This window comes from Mirounga angustirostris, unplaced genomic scaffold (genome assembly GCF_029215605.1).
Source record: "Mirounga angustirostris isolate CCGP_5_RB_7025 unplaced genomic scaffold, mMirAng1.0.hap1 SCAF_3, whole genome shotgun sequence".
Lineage (NCBI taxonomy): Eukaryota > Metazoa > Chordata > Mammalia > Carnivora > Phocidae > Mirounga > Mirounga angustirostris.
In genome coordinates, this window is record NW_026991711.1 from 29,988,554 (window position 1) to 30,012,439 (window position 23,886).

The 23,886-nt window shown below is 35.4% G+C and overlaps 1 protein-coding gene across 11 annotated transcripts in view; it reads left to right on the plus strand.

The window, feature by feature from the left end:
* MYCBP2 (MYC binding protein 2) overlaps positions 1-23,886 on the plus strand; it is a 271,236-nt gene that overhangs the window by 159,866 nt on the left and 87,484 nt on the right. For all 11 annotated transcript variants that reach the window (XM_064585965.1, XM_064585966.1, XM_064585967.1 and 8 more), the window contains 10 exons: positions 1,865-2,090; positions 3,328-3,446; positions 4,313-4,400; positions 6,670-6,719; positions 9,122-9,294; positions 10,536-10,680; positions 13,076-13,291; positions 17,387-17,442; positions 20,240-20,355; positions 23,472-23,569. In XM_064585965.1, coding sequence (XP_064442035.1) covers positions 1,865-2,090; positions 3,328-3,446; positions 4,313-4,400; positions 6,670-6,719; positions 9,122-9,294; positions 10,536-10,680; positions 13,076-13,291; positions 17,387-17,442; positions 20,240-20,355; positions 23,472-23,569 — 1,287 coding nt within the window. The remainder of the gene's footprint in view (positions 1-1,864; positions 2,091-3,327; positions 3,447-4,312; positions 4,401-6,669; positions 6,720-9,121; positions 9,295-10,535; positions 10,681-13,075; positions 13,292-17,386; positions 17,443-20,239; positions 20,356-23,471; positions 23,570-23,886) is intronic.

The following is a 23,886-nucleotide window of genomic DNA, read 5'->3' on the forward strand; positions in this document are numbered from 1 at the left end:
TAAGTGTCTGCCTTCAGCTCAGTTCATGATCCCAGGGTCCTCGGATCGAGCCCCACATTGGGCTCCCTGCTCAGCAGGAGTCTGCTGCTCTCTCTCCCTCTGTGCTCTCTCTTTCATGCTCTCATTGTAAAGCAAATAAATAAAATCTAAAAAAATAAATGGTAGCACACCAAATATACTATTTTGCACTTTTTTAATGTAACTACATGCATAGAAATCTCCCCATTATCCACTTAAAGAGATCATCCTCATTCTTTTTTATAACTGCTTAGTACTCCACTGTGAAGATATATCATAGTTTATTCATTCAGTCTTGTGTATGAGCATTTAGGGTGTTTACAGTATTTTGCAAAATTTTTTTTGCAATGAATAACCTTGTGTATATGTTTGGGGTTTTTTGTTTATTTATTCATGTATTTAGAAATATATCTTCAAAGTAAATTCCTAGAAGTGGGATTGCGGGGTCAAACAAATAGAGACTGAAGAGCCATATGCTTCATACATCTGGGGTTACTGATTCAGAAGGTGAATGAATATGTATCTTTGCTAGATGTTGAGAAAGTCCCTTCTCTAGAGGTTATACCATTTTGTGTCCCCACCAACAATGTTTGAGAGTGTTTGTTTTCTCATAGCCTCCCCAACAGAGTACATGGTTAAATTTTGGACCTCTAATAAAATGGGAGAAATGGTATTTTACTTAACGTTTTAATTTGCATTTATGTAATTATGAACAAGGTTGAGCGTTTTCATTTAAATGGAGATTTTTTTTTAATCCTCTACTAAAAATGTTTGCATTAGTCCTAGGTAATTTTTTTTTAGACCAATATCATACTTGGGAAATTTCTTAATGCTCATATCATATCCTATAACTGTTTCATAGTTTACTATTTGACATGGTCCCGTTTAATTGTAATTTGGCTATCAAGACAGAATTTTTCTCTGCCATGGTGGTGACAAAAGCTTAAAGTGGCCTTAAAAATACATGTAATTATATGTCATGAAAAACTCATATTACAGTAAAACTTTAGGTTAAGAAAATATAAAAACCTAGGTTTTCATCATGTGTTTATTTTTTTATATTTTTAAAAAATTTATTTATTAGAGAGCGAGCACAAGTTGTGGGTGCACATGGTGGGGAGTAGAGGGAGAGAAGCAGACTCTCCACTGAGTGTGGAGCTGGTGGCATGGCTTGATCTCACAACCCTGAGATCATGATGTGAGCCGAAACCAAGAGTTGGACGCTCAACTGACTGACCACTCAGACACCCCTCATCGTGTGTTAATATTTATTTATTCTCATAATATATGAAGTTCTGAAGTATTTTGCTAATGAAAAGTATCATTTGTAGCACGTACTATGAATATTAGATACCTAAAAGTGAATAAAACCTTAGGTTTTAATGATTTATTCACTTTCTATCAATATATCTTTACATTTTACCCATCAAATTATATTCTCATTTACCTACGTATTTCCCTTAAATGCATTCTGACTGAAATGGAAAATTTATTATATAAATAAACTTCCACAAGAAAATTACATAGTTTAATGTTTATGGAAATTAAACAACCTTGTAATATTTTTTAAACGTTATCAGTGTGCACTTACAAACATTATTAATGTAGAATCAACCAAGTATTAGGTAAAAAGCAGTAGATATTGCAAGTGGGCAGTTGGAACAATTGATACTGAACATTAATACCTTGATTTCTAATCATACTGAAACTACTCTATTAATTTCTTACTTAAAATTTAGTTGAGAGAAAGCATCATTTTTACGGTATGTCCTGTTTCTAAAATAGGAAAAAAAAAACAAAAATCAAATTCTTCTTAACAAAGTGTCCTCTTGCCTTTTGATCTCAGGTGACATTCCCGGAATGTGTACGGTGGATGACAATCGAGTTTGACCCACAGTGTGGCACTGCACAGTCAGAAGATGTCCTTCGTTTGTTGATTCCTGTCAGAACTGTTCAGAATTCAGGATATGGACCAAAATTGACATCTGTTCATGAAAATCTTAATTCCTGGATAGAATTAAAGAAATTTTCAGGGTCCTCTGGGTGGCCTACTATGGTTTTAGTGTTGCCAGGTAAGTTATTTTTTCTCTTCTGTTCTATATGGTAAAATCTATGCATTTATAATAATTATGTTTAGTAAGGATACATCATTAAAAATGTTTACAACTTTTAGAAGGATTTCTTCAAGACCTACTATGCATCCGATTGCACTTGAGTAGTGAAAAAGACTCTGTGGGGGGGCGGGGTACAGCACGACTAAGTTTTAGAAGAGAGAATATTGTGAGGATCTTGTGAAAAAAGATTAGCTTAACCAAAGCGAGTTAATATTGAGGGGTGGCTGCACAGTTGGGAGCAAACTATAGAAAAAGTGGATTTGATCTTTTATTTTCCCAATAAATGAAAGATTTTGAGAACTTACCAGGACTCTTTTCCATTCAAGAGAATTGGTCAACCCCCTAACCTAGTGAGTTATGTTAAAGCTATTGTTTTCAAGACTAACCATGAGAGACTGTGGACTCTGAGAAACAAACTGAGGGTTCTAGAGGGGAGGGGGGTGGGGGGGGGACGGGTTAGCCTGGTGATGGGTATTAAGGAGGGCACATATTGAATGGAGCACTGGGTGTTACATGCAAACAATAAATCTTGGAACACTACATCAATCAATAAATAAATAAACCTAAAAAAAAACTATTGTTTTCAGTTCTTCGGGTTTGAAGGGGGTGTGTGTGTGTGTGTGTGTGTCAGAGACAGGGACAGGCAACACTTTTGTTATTGCTATTACTGGTATTTTCCTTTCAAAGAAAGTTTGTTTGTAAGTTATTAAAACTGTATGTGGTCTGTTGTGTTTTCAACCAATTAACCATAAATACTCTTGTGATTCCTCAAATTCACAGCCTATTTGAATTCAGAAGCTTCTGTCTTCTAGTCTGATCTGACTTGTTTGTTTGTGAGGGGCCAGGTTAGAGGATTGCTCATTCTGAAACAGAAAAGGCTAACTAACCTAGGTCGCCCTAGTAATTGACAGGTAATTGAAAAATGATCATGTAACAGAAGGGTAGAACATTTGATATGGAGAGGTTGGTCATAAAGAAAAATGATAACAATTCACTTGGGATGGTTTTGTTGTTGGCTAGCGTTGTTTTTAGCAGTCTTACTCAAGTAGGTACAGGAACAACCCCAGCCCCAAAAACAGACTGGGCTTTTTAGTATCTGATTTGTATTGCTACCTATCTTGAGATAGATAAAAGATAAGGAAATTTTAATAAAATTGTGTCAGATTTTGAACTCAATGTTAGCTTTTTTCCTTAGGAAATGAGGCCCTTTTTTCATTGGAAACTGCATCAGATTATGTGAAAGATGACAAAGCTTCTTTCTATGGTTTTAAATGTTTTGCAATTGGATACGAGTTTAGCCCTGGACCTGATGAGGTAAGAATGAATTACCTTCTTTCTGTTAAGATTGTGTTTCTGAGGGCTGCTGTTAACTAAAGTTGTATTTTGCTACCTATATTCAGGAAGTCTGAAGTTTATTTTAAGTTAGGGTGTCTAATTTAGAATACCTTATAGTTTAATTTTGTGTGGTGGTTTTTTGGTTTTTGGTTTTTTTACTACTTTTAATACATGAAGAGAATGGAGTCTGTGCACCATGATGTAGCCTTTAAAGAAAGTGTAATTGCGCCTGCTTCAAATCTACTCAGGTGGCTATACCTTTCTGAGTAAATAATAGAACCTGACTTCGCAGTGGGACTAACTTAATATATCCTCTGAATGTTTCAAATCATACAGTGAAACAAAAGTTGAAGAAAATGCTCATGCTACTTTAAAGTAGTGAATGACAAATTCTTTGGACAATGAGCCTGTAGGCCTGGACCTTATTAACGTGCAGAAGACATATTATTGACCCTCTTCCTCTCTTAATTTAACCACGAGCTGACATGTTCTTCCTTCTGGTCTCAAAAGTTATGCTTGGGTGCAAATCACATTATGTTGATAATCCACCTTATCTTCCAAACACTTTATCCTCCAAACATTTTTTTTTTAAAGATTTTATTTATTTATTTGACAGAGAGAGAGAGAGAGAGAGCACAAGCAGGGGAGTGGCAGGCAGAGGCTGAGGGAGAAGCAGGCTCCCTGCAGAGCAGGGGGAGCCTGATGTGGGACTCGATCCCAGGACCCTGGGATCATGACCTGAGCTGAAGGCAGTCGCTTAACCAACTGAGCCACCCAGGCGCCCCCAAACATTTTTTTTTAAAGCAGCTGATTTTTTTCTTTTTCTTTTTTTAATAATTATCCAGGGAGTCATTCAGCTGGAAAAAGAATTAGCCAATCTTGGTGGAGTTTGTGCCGCAGCTTTGATGAAAAAGGATCTAGCACTTCCTATTGGTAAGTCTGGTCAAGTAGTAGGTGTTTATGATTTTTTTTAAAAATTTCAATAGTAGAATATGTTTATCTAGGATATTCTGAAATAAATTAGCAAAATGAATTTGATAGATACATTCATGAATAGTAACTGTTTAATATACTGGTAGTTTGGGTTTTCTTTACTGGAGTATCCTCTGGTCTTTTTTATTCACACACAGACATGTACACAAACCCTCCTTAGGCACATACATGCTAGGTGCCAGGCACTGGGTTAAGCACTGGATATATGATATTAAACCAAAAGTTTGAGATATTTCTTAAATATCTTAGTGGACATATCAAGTAGGCAGTTGAATATTCATTGTCTGGCACTCAGGACAAGTCAGTGGAAATGTCATTTGAACACAGGTGATATTTAAAGGCATGGACCATGTGAAAGATGAGCTAGGAAGAGAATGCAAATGAGAACGAGAAGATCACCCAGGATCAAAGGTGGGACTTGCCAGAGTGTCAAAAATGGACAGACAGGAGTAAGAGGGTGTGAAAAACACTCTGGTACAGCAGCCGAGGAGGTAGAAGTAAAACCAGGAGAGGGGACATTCGTGGGACTTTTGAATGCAATTGAGAAGTCAATTTAAATCTACCATCAGATGGAAAAACTGGTTGGTTACTTATATACTCAACAAGAAATATAAGAGGAACTGAAGGCCTTTAGATTGGAGTGAGAGAATAGGTAGTCAGAAAGGGGGGGGCAGGTTGAAAACTAGATCGCTCTTTAGAAGAGTCTTCATGTGAAGCACAGCAGAGAAATGAGGCACTGGCAGGAATAGTACCTCTTTATATGACACAAATTTGTATGATATGTAAGTTGATTTAAGATCAGGATGGTAAAGATTAAAGTTAAAAATCTTTACTGATTCTATGATGCTTGGACATGGTTTAACATTTATTTTCACAGTGTTTGGGAATAAAAGGCATTACTATTGTATTTCCCCAAGTCCATCTGTAGCCCCGCCCACTTCCCCACTTCATCCTCCTCCTTCCCTTCTCTTTATGTTCTCTTTTCTAACTTCTCTGTTCCCTTCGCTTTTCCTGCTTCCTTCCATGCTTGTCAGTTCCCCTGCTCCTACTGAATGTTGTTACATGTATGAGCAAATGAGACAACTTGTGTTCCATTTATATGAAGAAAATGGGTACAACCTTTGGAGAAAATTTGTTAGTACCTGTTCAAATTTTATATGCCTTCTACTTTTTGATATAGCAGTTGTTGTACATACTTGAACAAATGCTCAAAAAATGTGTTGTAAGATAGATTAATATAGCAGTGCTTATGATTGTAAAACCTGGAAGCAACCAAAATATCAGTTGGAAACTGGTTGAATAACTCAAGGTACATCCATACAGTGCAAATGTGTGCAGCTGTTAAAAACCAACAACAAAAGGAGATCTCTGTGTCCTGAACAAGAAAGATTCCAAACTATATTAACTGAGAAAGGCACATTGCAGAAGAGGGTCCCATTTTTATGAACATTAATGTTATATATATGTATGAATATAGGTGTATGTGTGCACGAGTATATATGTTGACACACATGCATAAACTTATTTGCACACAGTTTCTTGAACAATACATAAACTGTTGACACTGTTTATCTTCAGAAGGGAGGTGATGGGAGAATTTTTCATTCTACACTTCTGTATAATTTGAATATTTCCTTTTGAAGATGTATTGCCTTAGTAATATTTTATAAATTAAACTATCAAAGGAAATTCAATAAATAAAATATATTTTATATTAAGCAATAAAGGAGAAAACAGAGGATACAATCACTACCTTATTTTTTCCTGTAAGTTACTCTTTTTACTAAAGGTGTAGCTCTTCTGTAATATAACCAAAGTTAAAAAGGCTCAGATTCTGAATAATCAGTTCCCTCATTTGGGGGAGGAAGGGATTATAAATAGGCTAAATTCAAAAGTACATATTTATATGCCTAAATATAGTATATATCTTGTGCAAATCACTCAATGGATACTTTTTGAGTATTGCCTTGAGAATTATGGCTTATATTCACACTGAAAATTACATTTTAAAATGTAAAGCACTGAGACTGATCCAGAATGATAATAGTTCTTTTCAATCTGGAATATCAGAATTGTGAAAAAGGTGTAATAAATGCAAAGGACTAGAAAGTTAAATTAAATATTGATATATGTTTTTTTTGTTTTGTTTTGTTTTCTTCATTCACTAAATATTGATATATGTTGATAAAACTTTTCATTCACACAACAGGTAATGAATTAGAGGAAGATCTTGAAATTCTTGAAGAGGCCGCATTGCAGGTATTGTCCCAAACATCATAAGGATAAACTTTGTACATTAATTTAAAAGCAGTATTTTCATTCAGATAACCTTATTTTTCTTGAATATAGAACTTTCATTAAGTACTTCATTCTATTCGTTGGCAGATAAAGATGCGTAAGTCATAAATTTCTTGGTGGGAGAAACCCAAGCAAGCTCTTGCTGTGCTGCATGGTGGTTGTTAAATCTGGAGTGAGACATAAATCCTGTGGGAGAAAGAAGAGTTACCAAATGCCGGGGGCATAGGGGAGGGCTTTGAAGAGCTGTTGACATTTAAATTGGATCTCGAAAGAAGTTTTATTTACCAGTTAGAAAAAGAGAAAAAAGGGTATTAGTAGTAGTAATTTAAATAATATCTATAGAACACTTTATAGTTTATTGTATCTTTAATATTACCTATTTTAGCATTTACATTTTGAGGTCAGTATTATCTTTTGAGGTCAGTTATTGTAACTGCAGTTACAGTAACTGCAGTTCAAAGAAGTCCTGTGATTTGTCCAAGAATTCAACTAATTGGGAGATAGAGGCTAGTATCCAGGTCTAATACCTACAGCTAGTGGTTTAAATCTTATTTATTTCCCGAGATGAATTGATCACAGCAGTAATAATAAAAACAAACATTTATTTGATCTTGACCTTATCGAATACTATTCCAAACATTTTGCAGATTTTTAACTCAGTCCTCACAGCAGCCCCATGAATGAAAGACTTTTATCTCCATTTATAAGTAAGGAAACTGAGGCATGGAGAACTTAAGTAACTTGCCCAGAATCATGCAGCCAGGCTAGAATTTGACCTCTGGCAATTGGGTTACGAAGTCCATGATCTTGATCACTATGTTCTAATTAATTGTAGAGAGCCCTGGTATCCTCAATAATGTTAAGAAACTTCTGGGTTTTAAAGATCACCAGCTTTTGTGTTTGTTTTTTAAAAAAAGTTAAATTTTTTGCTTTAAGATACAAAAATAAAAATTCAACAAACATTTAATAAATACAGTATGTATCAGACAATATTCTACTTAAAGAGAACTATCAGGGAGCTCATATGTTATTCATTATTACAGGGATTATTGTGGTTTATAAAATGTCACTTAGGCCAGATATAAAGAGATGTTTATTGTGCTTCTGTTAAAAAAAACCTGATGTCCCAGATTGCCCACGTTTTTGGCACATACGGTAGTTGTCACGGTGGTCTGACATATATTAAAGACCTGCTACTTGGGGCGCTTGGGTGGTTAAGCGTCTGTCAGTTAAGCGTCTGACTCTTTGTTTCAGCTCCGGTCCTGATCTCATGGGTTGTGAGATTGAGCCCTGCATCAGGCCCCAGGCTCAGTGGGAGTCTGCTTGGATATTCTCTCCTTCTGCCCCTTCCCCCATTCTCTCTCTCTCTCTCTCTCTCTCTCTCTCTCTCTCAAATAAGTAAATAAATCTTAAAAAAAAAAAAAAGACCTGCTACTTGTTAGGCAATGTAGTGTGCACTTTATATGTGTTATATAATTTAAATTTTATACTAACCACAGAAGAGAAATATTTATTTGATCACTGGTTTATACATTTTGCAGATTCAGGAGTGTGTGTAACTTGTTAGCTTAAGTGTACACAGCAGTGCTTGTCCTAAGTCAGGATTTGAACTCAAGTCAGTTTGATTTTAAAGATCATTGGTTTTAAAATGGCATATCTTGTAGAATGCAGAAGGTACTGTTGTATAAAGGTGGTAGTATGGGAAGTATAATCCTTTCCTGTGAAAAGTATTTTGTTTTGAAATTTATAATACAGTCATTAAAAAGTTTCTAGAGTTTCAGCATTTAAAGCAGGTCTTTCCAAAACATAAGGCTTGTTTGTCAGGTCAATGAGAACTAAAATTTCAGTTTTATCTGCCTTTTTTCCTTAATTTTAATTAAGGCTTAGACAGGCTAATAGAGTTTATGTGCAGCCACGGTCAGGCTTCTGTCCACTTTTAGCCCAAGGTAGGACCTTGGTACCCACCCACCTAAGAGAGCAGAGATAGTCCAACCATGAAAGATACCAATAATGGGAACACAAAAAGCGGAAGACTTCCACAGCTGCCTGTAGAAGGGAAGCCTGGCCCAGACAGATGGGGATGCAGCACAGGGAGGGCTAGAGTGGGCAGAGATGCACTATCACAACTAGCTTGCAGGTCTCTGATGTGTCACTTGATTTAGTGGAAGGAAGGAGGCTGGAAGTATTATCCCATCTTTTTCTGTCCTGGGGAGGTTTTCTATATTGTAGGCTAAAGGAGGCCTGGGGCATAGAGAGAAAATAGTTTCCCCAAAAAGGCCTCCCTAAAATTGTGCACGTTCAAGAAACTCATGTAATTGAAATTTTACATTTTAAATACATAACTGTTCTCTTTTACCCGTCAGGTGTGCAAAACCCATTCTGGTATTCTTGGAAAGGGTTTAGCTCTTTCTCATTCACCAACTATATTAGAGGCACTTGAAGGAAACTTACCACTTCAAATCCAAAGCAATGAACAGTCGTTTCTGGATGATTTTATTGCTTGTGTTCCAGGATCAAGTGGTGGCAGGCTTGCAAGGTAATATGCTTTAAGCACTACAATTCCTGGCTTTCAGGGCTTACCCCTGTCTTCATTTCTGAAGAGACACAAAAGGAAAGTCATTAGGATGTTAAAATGCAGCCTAAAATAATCTGGTGTATGTGTTTTGAACTTGCTGAAGTATAAAATGGTAAATATTTTAAAATATTTTTTAAATATATGGTAGTTGTTAGTTGATTAAAGTTTCCTTGGTGAACTTTTATTTAAAAAATAGGTGGAGCACATGGTGTAATTGAGAAGTATATGTATTCGATAGTAATATTTAATATCTAGACTAAACTTAAATTTATCACTATATTTTATTTTAATAAGATTTCTCTGGAAATCTACCAATAATATAAATATAAATTAAGAATTTAAATGAAATCATTTGAGGTTGTAGAGTTCTCATTTTTTTTTTGCTATATGCTTTTCTTTTTTTAATGAAAAGAAAAAATATGCTAGCTTGTTTGATTTTACTAGTAAATATAGAAGTCTAACTTCTTCCCAGTTTTAATTTTAAAAAAAGAGATTCTTCTGTGGTTTTTAAAAACCAAAATGGTAATTGGAGAAAGAAAATCTTTCAAGTCAACCTCACTGCTAACTTTGTGGACATCTTTATGTAACAGAATTACTTATCACTCATCTCCCAGGACAACTTGAATGTAGGTCATGCAATGAATACAAGAACGGATATCCCAAAGTATAGAAATTTGACAAATGTTCATGGAAGGTAATGAGGGAAGATAGTTGGAAAATTGTGTGAAGAGAAGATGGACAGTGTATCTTTAACCTAGCTGTTCTCAAGCAAGCAGAATGCCATTTCTGTCACTGCTTTTACAGAGGAGCTGTTCTTTCCCAGGTTTTCAGGCTGGCAAATTAAGGCAGACCTCCCTCAGTGAAATGAGTGTACTTAGGACTTCAAATATATATAACCTAAATTCATTTTCTTGGTTATTTTATGTCAGCCGTGTTAAAATGTCAATTTTTCTGATTTTAGAATTATTTCTATTTTATTTATAAAAACATCAGAAGTCTCCTGTACTTTGGTGTATTTTTTAACGAATTTGTCATTAACAATTTGCAAGGGAGACGCTTGTGATTGTCACTGAATTGGAAATGAAGATATTGTTTTAGCATTTTGTTTGATACAGGTTTTATTCATTTGGCTTAATTTCATGTTAATCATTAAAGATACTGATGAATATTTAGTTTTTTGCTTGCTTTTTCATCACTGCCAGGTGGCTTCAGCCGGACTCCTATGCTGATCCTCAGAAAACATCTCTGATCCTGAACAAGGATGATATTCGTTGTGGTTGGCCTACCACCATAACTGTTCAAACAAAAGACCAATATGGGGATGTGGTACATGTTCCCAATATGAAGGTAATTATATCAGAATTAAATTAATGGTCATCAAAGGACTGACTATTTTAACTAATAAAATTTTAGAAAAAACAAGTGGTTAGAGCCCATTTGCAGTACTGTCTTCATACTTGTAAGTAGAGGAAGCCAAAAAATTGTTTAAATGATTTATTTATATTAATTAGTACACACTTTTCCAAGTTATATGTTTTATTGTTTGTGTCTTACATTTTGCTAAGAGCTATGGTGATTCAAGGGAAGGATAAGAAAGTATCCATATATGCACATAGAAGGAAGGCCCGTAATATATAGTGGTTGAATAAATCAATGAAAGAACACATTTTTAAATTTTGTATGTATTTTTTAAAAGACTCAAACACCTGGGTGATGGACATTAAGGATGGCACGTGATGTAATGAGCACTGGGTATTATATAAGACTGATGAATCACTGAACTCTGCCTCTGAAACAAATAATACACTGTATGTTAATTGGGTTTAAATTTTAAAAAAGACTCAAATACATTCTGCACTTGGTACTGTTGAAACAACATTTAAAATACAATATTTATACATATTAAATTAGAAATATGTGGTGGAGGCTCCTCAGAAAGTTAAAAATAGAACTACCCTGTGATCCAGTAATCACACTTTACTAGTTATTTACCCCAAAATACAAAAACACTCATTCAAAGGGACATACACCTCTGTGTTTATTGCAGTATTATTTACAATAGTGAAATTATGGAAGCAGCAAGCAGCACAAGTGTCCATCAATAGATGAATGGATAAAGAAAAGGTGATAATACACACACACACACACACACACACAATGGAATATTACTCAGCCACAAAAAAGAATGAAGTCTTGCCATTTGCAACAACATGGATGGAGCTAGAGAGTATAATAGTAAGAGAAATAAGTCAGACAAAGACAAATATTAAATGATTTCACTTATATGTGAAATGTAAAAAAACAAGGGAAAAAAAGAGAGAGAGAAACCAAGAAAAGACTCTTAACTGTAGAGAACAAACTGATGGTTACTAGAGGGGAGGGGGGTTTGGGGATGATAACTGAAGTAGGTCTTTAGTGTGATAAGCACTGAGTAAGGTATAGAATTGTTGAATCACTATATTGTATCCCTGAAACATTATATATTAGCTATACTGGAATTAGAATTAAAAACTTAATAAAAAAATTAGAAACACATGAATTTGGATGGTAAAAGAATGAGGAATGGAAATAGTCATGCGTTACATTAATGACTATAGTTATTTGGATACATCTTTCCTGAGACATTAATTAATAATGACATTTTAGAGCATATTGTAATGCATAAAATGAATCCATTATGGTATAATTAATGTAAATATCTCATTTAAAACTTTCATTATATTTCTAAAAAATGTGTATTGAATTAAAATTGGCTATAGGCAATTCCCCAGCTGCCCCCACCCCCTCAAAGATGTGTTGTTACAAAGTGATTTGGTTGTTTGAAGCTTAGAATTGATTGAGCCACGAAATCCTATTCACTCCTAGAGTAGTTTATAAAAAGAAAGCGGAATAACTATCATTCTACAGTATCTCGGTATTCTTAGATTCTTAAATTGTTTAGTGATTTACTTCAAGGTTCATAGTACATAGGCAAATGTACTTTTGATGCTAATTTACTTAGAGTAAATGTAGTTGTTTAAAGAAAGATTAAATCAAAATATATGTATAAAAATAATGGCTGTAATTTAAAAAATGAAGTGTCTTTAAATTTGAAAGTTTACTTTTTATCTTTTCCCCCTTTTTTTCTTTTTATTACATTTAAAGTTTAAAGCTTTTAATGATGGCAATGCATATAAGCTGAAGAATTTTACTTCATACCTTTAAACTTCTGTGTTTCAAATATAAGATGGATTTGTAATATTCCCAGGGCATTATATCAGTCCAAATTTCTTTTATTATGTGTTATTTTTTAAGTCTTATCAATGGAGTACATTTTCTTCTGCAGAATAGTACAGCTAAAATTGAGATTAGTGCTTTAAAATATGTGGAGATTGTGTGAAAGTATACTTGAATTACCTAATAAAGTAATTTAATGTTATTCCCCGCAAGAATTCAAGAATTTGGTGTAGGTTCCTTCTACTGTCCTGTACTTTATGAATAGTGGCGTTTATTTTTATTTTATGTTTTGATATCTATGATTGATTGTTCCAAAAATCAAGGCCTCTTTTACATGGTGCATTCCAGATTCACATTGTGGAACTATCTTGAAGTCATCCCGCACACCTTTGAAAGGACTGCCCAAGACGGACCAAGTGGTCACATAAAATTTATGGAGTTGTGGGTCCATACTTGTTAATTGTTTCTTTGAATGTGTCATGGACAATTATATAGTAATAGTATTTGGTTTTTATAATATGGTTAGGTGGAAGTGAAAGCCGTTCCTGTTTCTCAGAAAAAAACATCTTTGCAACAAGAGCAAGTGAAAAAACCTCAAAGGATCCCTGGCAGCCCTGCAGTAGCAGCTGCGCCGTCTAATACCGATATGACCTTTGGCGGGCTGGCATCACCAAAGCTGGATGTTTCCTACGAACCGATGATAGTGAAGGAGGCTCGGTATATTGCCATTACCATGATGAAGGTAATCTATTTCACTCATCAGAAAAGTTTTACTTTCCATCATTTATTCACTTAACAGACATTTCAGTGATCCAAACGCACACACAAAATGACAGGTCTAGAGAGCTATTGATAGATACAAATTTGGAATATTTTTTTTAGGATGATTTCTTTTCCTCCAAAGAGGATTTTCATTTGTTTTTTTGGCGGATGCCTAGGGGGGGATTCTAGCAATAGATCAAGTTAATCCGATCAGAGATTGAGATGGTTGAAAACTCATTTTCATTTCCTGCAAAAGTATTTGTCTATTTTCAATTACCATTTCTCCCACCTAGGACATAGCCCTTCAGGAATTCGGTTTACCTAGGCCCCCTTCGATTTTGGGGTTCTCTCACATGCCAGCCTCATGTCTTTCGGTTTTCTACTTCTTTGGGTTTTTTTTTGCTCTCCAGTGCTTTTAGATAGATTTTTTTAAAATATTTTGTGCAGCATTTTTAGTTCTCTTCAGAGGCAACACTGGACTAAATTAGCAGGTTGTGCATTAGTTAAAGCAGGAGTTAGGAATGTGCCAGTAACAGAGAGCAGTGGTGAGCCACTGAAGGCTTTCAGTTAGAGGAACGGCACAGTTACTGATTTGTGTTTTATAAAGATCATAGCGGAATATGGAGAATAATTGGACAGATGATCAAGAGGCATGGTTAGGTTTAAGTCCCTTTAGGAGACTGTTGACTTAATGTGGTGAGATGTGCTAATCCCTTGAACTAATGAGAATAGATTCAGAAGATATTTAGTATCAGTAGGACTTGGTGGCTGAAGAGGGTAAAGAGAAAGAGGTAAGAATTAAAAGGTGAAATTCACAGTTTGACCTTAAGTAGTAAGATTGATATTGGAGGAAGAGCAGGTTTTGGTTGAGGAAGATAATATTTTTGGGTGTGATGAATTTTAGGTATCTCTGAAATATCCATGCGAAGATATATAAAAGGAAGTTTGTTGTACAAACCTGAAGTGATCACAGATCTTACCTCAAGAAAAGAATTTGAGAATAATTAGCACTGGATTACTCATGATATCATGGAAGCAGATGATATCTATCTTACATTTTGAGTGAAGGGAGAAGTTCCAGGGCAGGATCCTGAGAAACACCAATATTGGTGATTCTCAAACTTTTGTCTACATCAAAATCATCTGGAGCATTTATTTAAAAAGGAGATTTTCCAATAATCCGAAGATTGAGATTCAGTAGGTCTGGAGAGAGGTTCAAGAATTTGCAAATATACAGAGTGATGATTCAAATTCAAAACCTACATTTTGAGAAACATTGATTTACAAAATAAAAAGGTAAGAGAAAAGAAAGAAAGGAAAGAAAAAAAGAAACATTGATAAGAATATTAGCCAAAGAGGTAAGACATTAAGCTAGGACCAGCATTTACTTTTTGCCACTTTTCCCCCACTTAACGTACGGTAACTCACGTAATCCTCACAACAGCCCTATAAATTACTGTTTTTATTCCCATTTTATGTACGTGGAAACTAAAGCACAGAGAGAGGTTAAGTAACTTGTTCAAGGCCACACAAGTGGCAGGAAGTCTGACTCCATATTTGATTTTCCTGCCGACTTCCTTACAGCATGTCTTGAAAGGAAAGGAAAGAGCAGTTTGGGAGGGGTTAACAAAGTTATGCTGCAGAAGGATCTAGCAACAATGAGTTCATCAGTGATCTTGGCAGTAGCAGTTTTAAAGGCATCGTAGGTTGGAAGAATTTATAGATGGAGCAGAAGTGAAAATAAAGACAAAATGAGTAGATTAAGTCTTTCAGGATATTTGGTTCTAAGAAGAAACAGCAGAAATGGAATTGACTGAAGGCTTTAAAGTTTGGGATGAATAGAGAAGGACTTAGATGTTTTAATACTGATGAGGAGACAGTCCAGAGTAAGGAAACCAGGAAGATAGTCTGAGAGATGAAAATAGAGTCTAGAGCTCCAGACTCTTTATAAGGGAGGGATGGGCCTTAAGTAGGAGTATCACCTCTTTCACCCTACAGGAGAGGGAAAAGAAAGTAATTAATACAGATGCTTGTTAATTTGTAAGTTGTGCAGCCAAAAGAATTATTTATTATGATAGTAATTATACGGGGTTTTGTTTTGTTTTGTTTTAAGATTTTATTTATTTATTTGACAGAGAGAAAGACACAGCAAGAGAGGGAACACAAGCAGGGGGAGTGGGAGAGGGAGAAGCAGGCTTCCCACTGAGCAGGGAGCCCAGTGTGGGGCTTGATCCCAGGACCCTGGGATCATGACCTGAGCTGAAGGCAGACGCTTAATGACTGAGCCACCCAGGTGCCCCAGTAATTACACGTTTTAAGTTGGATTAGGAGTGATGAATGTCAGGGTCAAGATTTTAAAACAAAGGGGGAAAAAGAAATATTCATTACGGAGAATGAAAGAGAACTGATGAGAAAAGAGTTATCACCCATCCTTGAAGAATCAGATGAAATTGGAGATCCTGTATTATTAACATTGCAGTGTGTGTCGTATGAACATGGGTAAGGTAATCATTTGGATTGATTCAGCGTTGAAGTTTTGCCAGATAGCTCCACAGACGAGTAGTGTGAAAAGGGAGTTCAGCAGATGGTGCTTAAAGAAAGGACAGTGGAACTTACTTGGTTTGGACAGGATGATAGATGAAGATCCAGAGAGAGGGAATTGGGAAGAAAAGGACTAGTAATCTAAGAATAGATACAGTAGGAGTCACTGAGGCAGAAGACTGTGAGTAGGCCCTTTTGTTGTGATTCCGAGAAAGAACAATTCTGCAGAATGTCACAGGTCTATGACTTTTGGTGTGAGTTGAAGTTAAGTTTGTTAAGGTTGAAGAATTGAGGGAACTGAAAAGCTGGAGTTTTGGATGACTCATCCACTGACTTAAAGAATTTGAAGATAAACATTCTCATTCATTTCCATTTTTATTTAAGGATTTACTTTTTGGTCCCCTTACCTCCCTAATCATTCTTTCAGTTTCCTATGAACATGCTTCAATTTGTGTAATTTCTTTTGAAAATCTGGTTACCAGAACTGGATGCAGTTTTTCAAGACTATTCTGAGTAGCCTAGGGTTAGAGCATTTACAGAATACCATTCCCACAGTGTCTCTGAGATATCAATGTATGTTCCAGGAAAGGGATTTTCTTGTATCAGCCATTCACACCTATTCTGTGCTACTCAGCAGTCAGCCAAATATTGTGGAGGATGGGAAAATGAGATATGATCTATTCTTTCATTTGTAAATGCAGTATGTATTTTGAGGGAAAATGGTGGAGTGGAAAACACATTGTGCTAGGAATCTGGAACCCTGGGTTTTCTGCTAGACCTAACCTTAAGCAGCATATTTCTCATTTGTGACTTTTAGTAGGTAAAGGCAGCTAGATCTCTTCTAAATCACATTCATGAAAATAGAAAAGTGGGAGAAAGGAAGGAGGCTTCTGAGTGGTATGGGTGTGCCTCTCTTTACTCTAAGCAGAGTAGAAGTTAGAAGTGAATGAGCAGTTGGAGAACTTTACCTGAACTTTGAAAGATAACAATCAGTTTGGCAATGTTGCAAGAATACAAAAATATTAGGAATAATGAAACTAGTTTCAGGGACCTACAGTCCATTTTTGTCTTTACATTTCACCATAATTTTTTCCAGACTTTTTTGTTCCTTGTATTAAGAAACAGATTGTTCTCCAGATCCAGTTGTAGCAATCTTTATATAATGGATTCATATCCTGTTTTGGTTATGTGAATTGCAAATCCTCTTCTCCCAGGTGAAGGCTTATCCTTGCCCTTTATTTATAGTGTCTTTGGGAAAAATCTAAAATTTTAATGTACTCAAAAGATTTTTTTTTTCCCTCTAAATTTGTTGATGGTTGGTTTGTTACATTTGGGTCTTTAACACACCTAGAATTTATTTTTGTAGAGGGTATGATGCAGGTAATTGAGTTTTTCTTTTACTCCTATATGGAGAACCAGTTGTCTCAGCACCATTTATTGATGTCTTATCACTGCCTTAGGAATGTTTCTAATGAGTTACTGGTCTTGATGGAATTTCTTACTTTACTGGATTCTTACTGGTCTCTTCTTAAAGGTTTATGAAAATTACTCATTTGAAGAACTGCGTTTTGCATCACCAACTCCTAAAAGGTAAGGATCATTTTTGCAACACATAGCCAAGACATGTATTGTCAACTGCTTGCAACCAACATCACCCTGCATTCCAACTTTATTTTCCATAAGTAGATATTTTATAGCATTTCTTATGTTCCAGTAGAGATTTACCACAGATTTTATAATGCATAGATTTACAGATAGAATATATTATATTCAGTTGCAAAGATAGAATATATTATATTCAGTTGCAATACTGCCAATATATTATATAATACTAAGGTACTAGAGAAAGGATAATTAGTATCTAAAAAGATATATATTGGCTTCTTCAGAGTTGTTTAGTTTGTTTTTCCAGGTTTTTTTTTCCTTCTCTCCTTTACCTAATGAGTTACAGAGCGATTTCAGTACATGTTGTACTTGTATTTTTAGTTCTGAGGTCTTAATTTTTCAGCCTTTGAGTAGTTTTAACTCCAGATTTGAGCTTATTTTTTGACTTACTATTTTATTTCCTTGTTAGGAGAAGTGCTTTTGGAAGCCTTGAAAAAATTATTGGATGGATTGTACCTTGGAGAGGCTACTACCTCCATAAAATTTAGAAAAAACTCCAAAGTGGACCTAAAAAAAATTCTTACACATTTTGTTATATCACATATCACATGATTTATTAGAAATTAGCAGGTTACTGTGACTTTATTCTGACATGTATTCAAAATAGAGTTTTAATGCACAATGTAGAAAGTTTTCTATAAAAATAGCCAAGTTTTGAGAATGTATCTTTATCTAGAAATAGGGAATTAACATTCTGTCTCAGGCTTAATTTTAGTTACAAAATGTCCATACAATGGAAGCACATGATTTTCATAAAATAAATATGAACTCTATACATTTACAACATGTTAAATAAGAAAAAACGGCCATTTGCCAGTAAATAGTTTTTCATATACTTAGGCATTTTAAACCTAATTAAAATAGTCTCATCTAAGTAAATGCATTATTTATTCAGCAATACTATTAAGTATTTGCCATGTGAAAGACACTGATACAGGCTCTGGGATACTTTTATGACAAAATGGACAAGGTAGTGGTTCTTATGACATTTACATTCCTGTGGAGAAACAAACTATAAATAAGTAAACAAAATAGGAATAATTAAGGGTTTTTTTGATAGAGAGTGATGGGGATAGGACAGGCCACCAAAGTATTGGGTGACAGGAGAGGCCTGTGTGAGGAGGTGCTTTCTAATTGGAAAGCTGGATGGTAGTTGGCTGTGTTAAGATTTGGAGGAAGTTCGTTCTAGGCAGAGAAAAAAAGTTTGTTCTAGGGTGGATGGAGCTTGATGTCTTTGAGGAACCAAAAGAGAGTGGTGCAGGAGAGTAGTGAGCAAGAAGGAAAATGGTTGACGATGAGATCAGAGAGCAGTATAGTAATATGGGGGTTAGCCAACTTCGACCTGCAGACCATATCAGGCCCGTTTTTGTAAAGAAAATTATGTTAGAACATAGCCTTACTCATTAGCTAAGTATTGTCGTTGGCTACTTTTCGCCCCACAGTGGTAGAGTAGTTAAGTAGTGTGACAGAGACTGTTTGGAACAGTAGACTAAAATATCCTTACTGAAAATGTTACTGACCTCTGATGTAGAATATCATGGTTTCTATGAGGGTCAAAAAGTCTGAGAAATGAGCAGGTGTTTTTTTGTTCTGTTTTGTTGGGTGCTGGGGTGAGAAATAAGAGTTCTCCTTTGGATATGTTAAAGTTAAGATGCCAAAATGTCTCCTGGTTATCTAAGTGGGGATATTTCAGTTTGAAATACAGGGGAGAAATAAAATTTGGAGTCATCTACATAGAGATGGTATTTAAAACTGAGGAATGGATAAATGATCAACTAGAGAGATGCTATTGAAAGAAAAAAGAACTAGACCCAGACCCTGTGGAATGTCCATAAATTAAGGGGTGGTCAGAAGAAGGAGAACCAACAAAACACTAAAAAACAGTGGCCAGTGAGTTTAAGACAAAAACTAGGAGAATGTTGCAGAAGCAAAAAGAAGTTATTTCAAGAAAGTAGGAGTTGTTATCAAATGCTACTGAGAGATTGCTGAGGATGAAGGAATGACCATTGAATATGGGGTCGTTGGTGACCAACAGAAGCAATTGCAGTGAAGTGCTGGGAACATAGGCCTAACTAGGATAAGTTGTGGAAGAGAACTGGGAAAGAAGAAATGAGAGAGGGTGATTGTAGACCATTCTTTAGATTAAAGTTTTGATATAAATGGGAAAGGGGACATGAGACCTTATTAGAGGTGGTCTTATGACACATCAAGGAGTGTTTAAGTTGGGAGATTCTGAAGTTTGTATAGAAATGAGATGGAAATAGAGATGATTCAGTAAAGTGGGAGAAATTGATGATGCATGAGAGCGAGCAAGGTAATTACAGCATGGATGAGTTGAGGGAATGAGATTCACAGCACAAATGAGGGGGCTTGCTTTAAATGAGTGCCAAGGCACTTCTTGCATTATAACAGGATAGAAGGTGGAGAAATGGAAAGTAGGTTTATTAATCTGATTGCAACTTTGGGTTTGTATCTAATTCTGTTTCTCACTGAAAAAAAGTGGTGAGATCATGATCCTCTGAGAGTGCGGAAGAAGGGTGATGGAGGTTTGAGGAGAGGAAAAAAAACATGAAATTGTCATTTTGGAGGGTAAGAACACATACTGTGGCAGGACAATAGGATTGCCATCCATTGTAATAATACAGTTAGAAATTATCTTAATGATGTTGTCAGCTGTTTAACCAAAAGTAAATTTTCCAATATCCATCTTATTTCTTTTCAGACCCAGTGAGAATATGCTGATCCGTGTCAATAATGATGGCACTTATTGTGCAAATTGGACTCCAGGGGCTATTGGACTCTACACTATTCATGTGACCATCGATGGCATTGAAATAGGTATTCTTTTTTAAGTTATGAGTTACTTAGTGCAAACAACCAGAATCAGAATTGTCTTTCTGTTGTAGTTTTCTCCTTAACTTATATTGTAGACACATGGACAGGTTTAATTACTTATTTGGGTCTTCATTTCCTCCTTTACAGTGAGTACTTAATTAGTGCATTCATAACATCTCAAAATTTTGTAATAATTTATGGTATCATTATAGCGCTCATGACTCCTTCCCTCCATTCTCTAATGTGACTGGTCAAGTATGATCTCCTCTCTGTTGCTAAATTTATAACCATGTGCATCCTCATCTCCCCCTCATGGTCTGTCTGCCTTTCCTTGCATAGAGCAGAGACCATCTCATTCATCCTTGTATCTAGATCAGTGCCTGGCACATAATGGCTGCTCAATAAATACCTATTGAATGAATGAATTTTCTTTATCCACCACTAACTCTGAAAAGTATATTGCTTTTCCTTTGGGTGTTAATCTTTTCCTTTACTATTCATGTAAGAGACAACAATAGAACAAGAAAGCTTTAGTAAGTGTTTATCAATATAAATTCCTTGTAACACTAATTCCTGATGCTTTTCAAGAGAAAGGGTTTCTTTGATGAGGTAGATTTGGAAAACCTAAAACTCTCACCTTAGACATTCATACAATTCACATTAACATAGAAGGGATTCTAAAAGCCCTGAAATTAAGAATCTTGTCTAACTTTGTTTAACCCTTATCCTGAGACCTTTTTGTGTAGGGAAGAGGGAGTGAAGGTAGAGATAAAAGCAATACTGATTAACATTCCACCAAAATACCCTTTGAAGAACTCTGGTTTAAGTAGTTTATTTTTACAGTGAAGGTGAAGAGGCACTTCATGTTTATGTAATGGTATAGAATATGCATTAATGTAACTGTATATAATCAGATATATCAGATTCCCCTATTCCAGAAACTTTTATCCTCAGTCTTTGCTGCACTCTCCTTTATTTCAACATATCTATAAAGCCTTTAGTTCAGCAAACTTTAGTTGGTTCTGAGCAAAACATTGTTCTAGGTAAGACATTTCCTCAAGTGTTAATAGTTACTGATGACTGCGTGATAAAATGGGCAAACAAAATCACATGAAGTAGAATGTAAGTAGTGATACATGAGAAGTACAAATTATAAGAATTCAAAGTGGAGGTAGTCAAGAATGGCTTAATTTTCACTAATAATGGGCTGAAGAAAACTGATACAAGGTAGATAAGAAAAATCCACTTATATTTGTTTTTTGAAATGAAACTGAAGGAAATGATTCATATTTACTTAAAATCATTTTCTTTCCTACCTTTCAAATTTAACTTTTTCCAAGGTGACCAAACTGTCAGTAGGCTGGGACCTTGCTTGACCCTAGGCAAGGACAGATAATAATTCATTAGAATAACGATGCTATTAATAGCTGATATTTATTGAGCACTTAATTATGTCTACATTGTCTTATGCACACCTTATATTTTAAATCATCTCATTCTCACAATAGCTCAGCCAGGTAGGTGCTACTCTCATTCTCATTTTATAGATAAAAACATTGAGGTACTGAGAGACAGACAATAGCAGCAGATATGGGAACAACCAAGACAGTCTAACATGAGAATCCCCCCTCCCCCAGCTTTTAACGACCATGCTGTGCTGCCTGCTGGCTAGAATGGTGATTGGTGTCACTCATGTTATAACCTGAAGCAGTGAGCTGGCACAGCGATCTGATGTGAGCTAACATTTAACTTCACAAGGGTTTCTTGTCTTCTTTATATATTTTTTCAGTATCATTTCATAGATAGGGAATAGGGACCCCTTCTCTTTTCCTTGAACCTCTGAGACACTCATTTGGAATCCTAAGGCCATTTTTCAAATATTTCTGTCTTTTTTTTTTTAAGTTTTAATTTAAATTCCAGTTAGTTAACACAGTGTAATATTAGTTTCAGGTGTACAATATAGTGAGTCAGCACTTCCATACACCACTCAGTGCTCATCACAACAAGTGCACTCCTTAGTCCCCTCACCCACCCACCTCCCCTATGGTAACCATCAGTGTGCACTCTTGTTTCTTGGTTTGCCTCTCTCTCTTTTGTTTAGCTTTTGTTTGTTTTGTTTCCTAAATTCCACATATGAGTGAAATCATATGGTATTTTTCTTTCTCTGACTTATTTTGCTTAGCATAATACACTCGAGCTCCATCCATGTTACTGCAAATGGCAGGATTTCGTTCTTTTTGATGGCTGAGTAATATTCCATTGTACATATACACCACCTCTTTATCCATTCATCTGTCAGTGGACACTTGTGCTGTTTCCATAATTTGGCTATTGTAGATAATGCTGCCATAAACAAAATTTTCTGCTAGTATGTTTCAATTGGTTTGGATAGTGTTTGGAAAATTGTTTTGTGGGATGTGTTCATTGAGTTCCAAACATTTTATTTTCTTTATCAACAAAACAAACAATGCTGCCGTAAACATTGGGGTGCATGTATCCCTTTGAATTAGTATTTTTGTATTTTTTGGGTAAATACCTAGTAGTGTAATTGCTAGATCATAAGGTAGCTCTATTTTTAACTTCTTGAGGAACCACCATACTGTTTTCCAGAGTGGCTGCACCAGTTTGTATTCCCACATACAGGGCAAGAGGGTTCCCCTTTCTCCACATCCTCACCAACACCTGTTGTTTCTTGTGTTGTTAATTTTAGCCATTCTGATAGACATAAGGTTTTATTATAGTTTTGATTTTTGCTCTTGTTGTTAAGTTTTTATTTAAATTCCAGTTAGTTAACATATAGTGTAATATTAGTTTCAGGTGTACAATATGGTGATTCAGCACTTCCATACATCACCCAGTGCTCATCACAAGTGTACTCCTTAATCCCCATTACCTGTTTAACCCATCCCCACACCCACCTCCCCTCTGGTAATCATCAGTGTGTTCTCTATAGTTAGGAGTCTGTGTTTTAGCTTTTAAATATTAATCACCTTAAAAAGATAGAATTTAAATATTCATTTTATTTGTTTAAAATACTCTGTGAATGTACATAAGGTTAGGTTTAACGATCCTTCCCCCTTGTATTCTTAAATGTTACAGTTCCCTTCCTTTTCTTACAGATGCTGGCCTAGAAGTTAAAGTAAAAGACCCACCAAAAGGGATGATACCACCAGGAACTCAGTTGGTCAAACCAAAGACTGAACCTCAACCAAATAAGGTTAGGATAGAATGAAATAAGAATCTAAATTGGTCAGAGATTTATTAATTTTATTCACTGATGCTCCAAGGTGGTCATCGAACATCTAATATTTTAGTTAGTTGATTTCAGTATTTGAATTCTAAATATCCCAAAATAAATTTGAAGAGTATTTTGTGGTAATTCTAATCATTTCTAAATTGTAGAACCTGTACTTTTAGGCTTCTTTGTATAATGCTGTAGTAATTTATAGGCCTTGTGTATTTCTGTTATTGAAAATTTACAATTAACAAAAATTTTACTGAAATTAAGTACATAAAGTTTGCAAGGAAAGTATC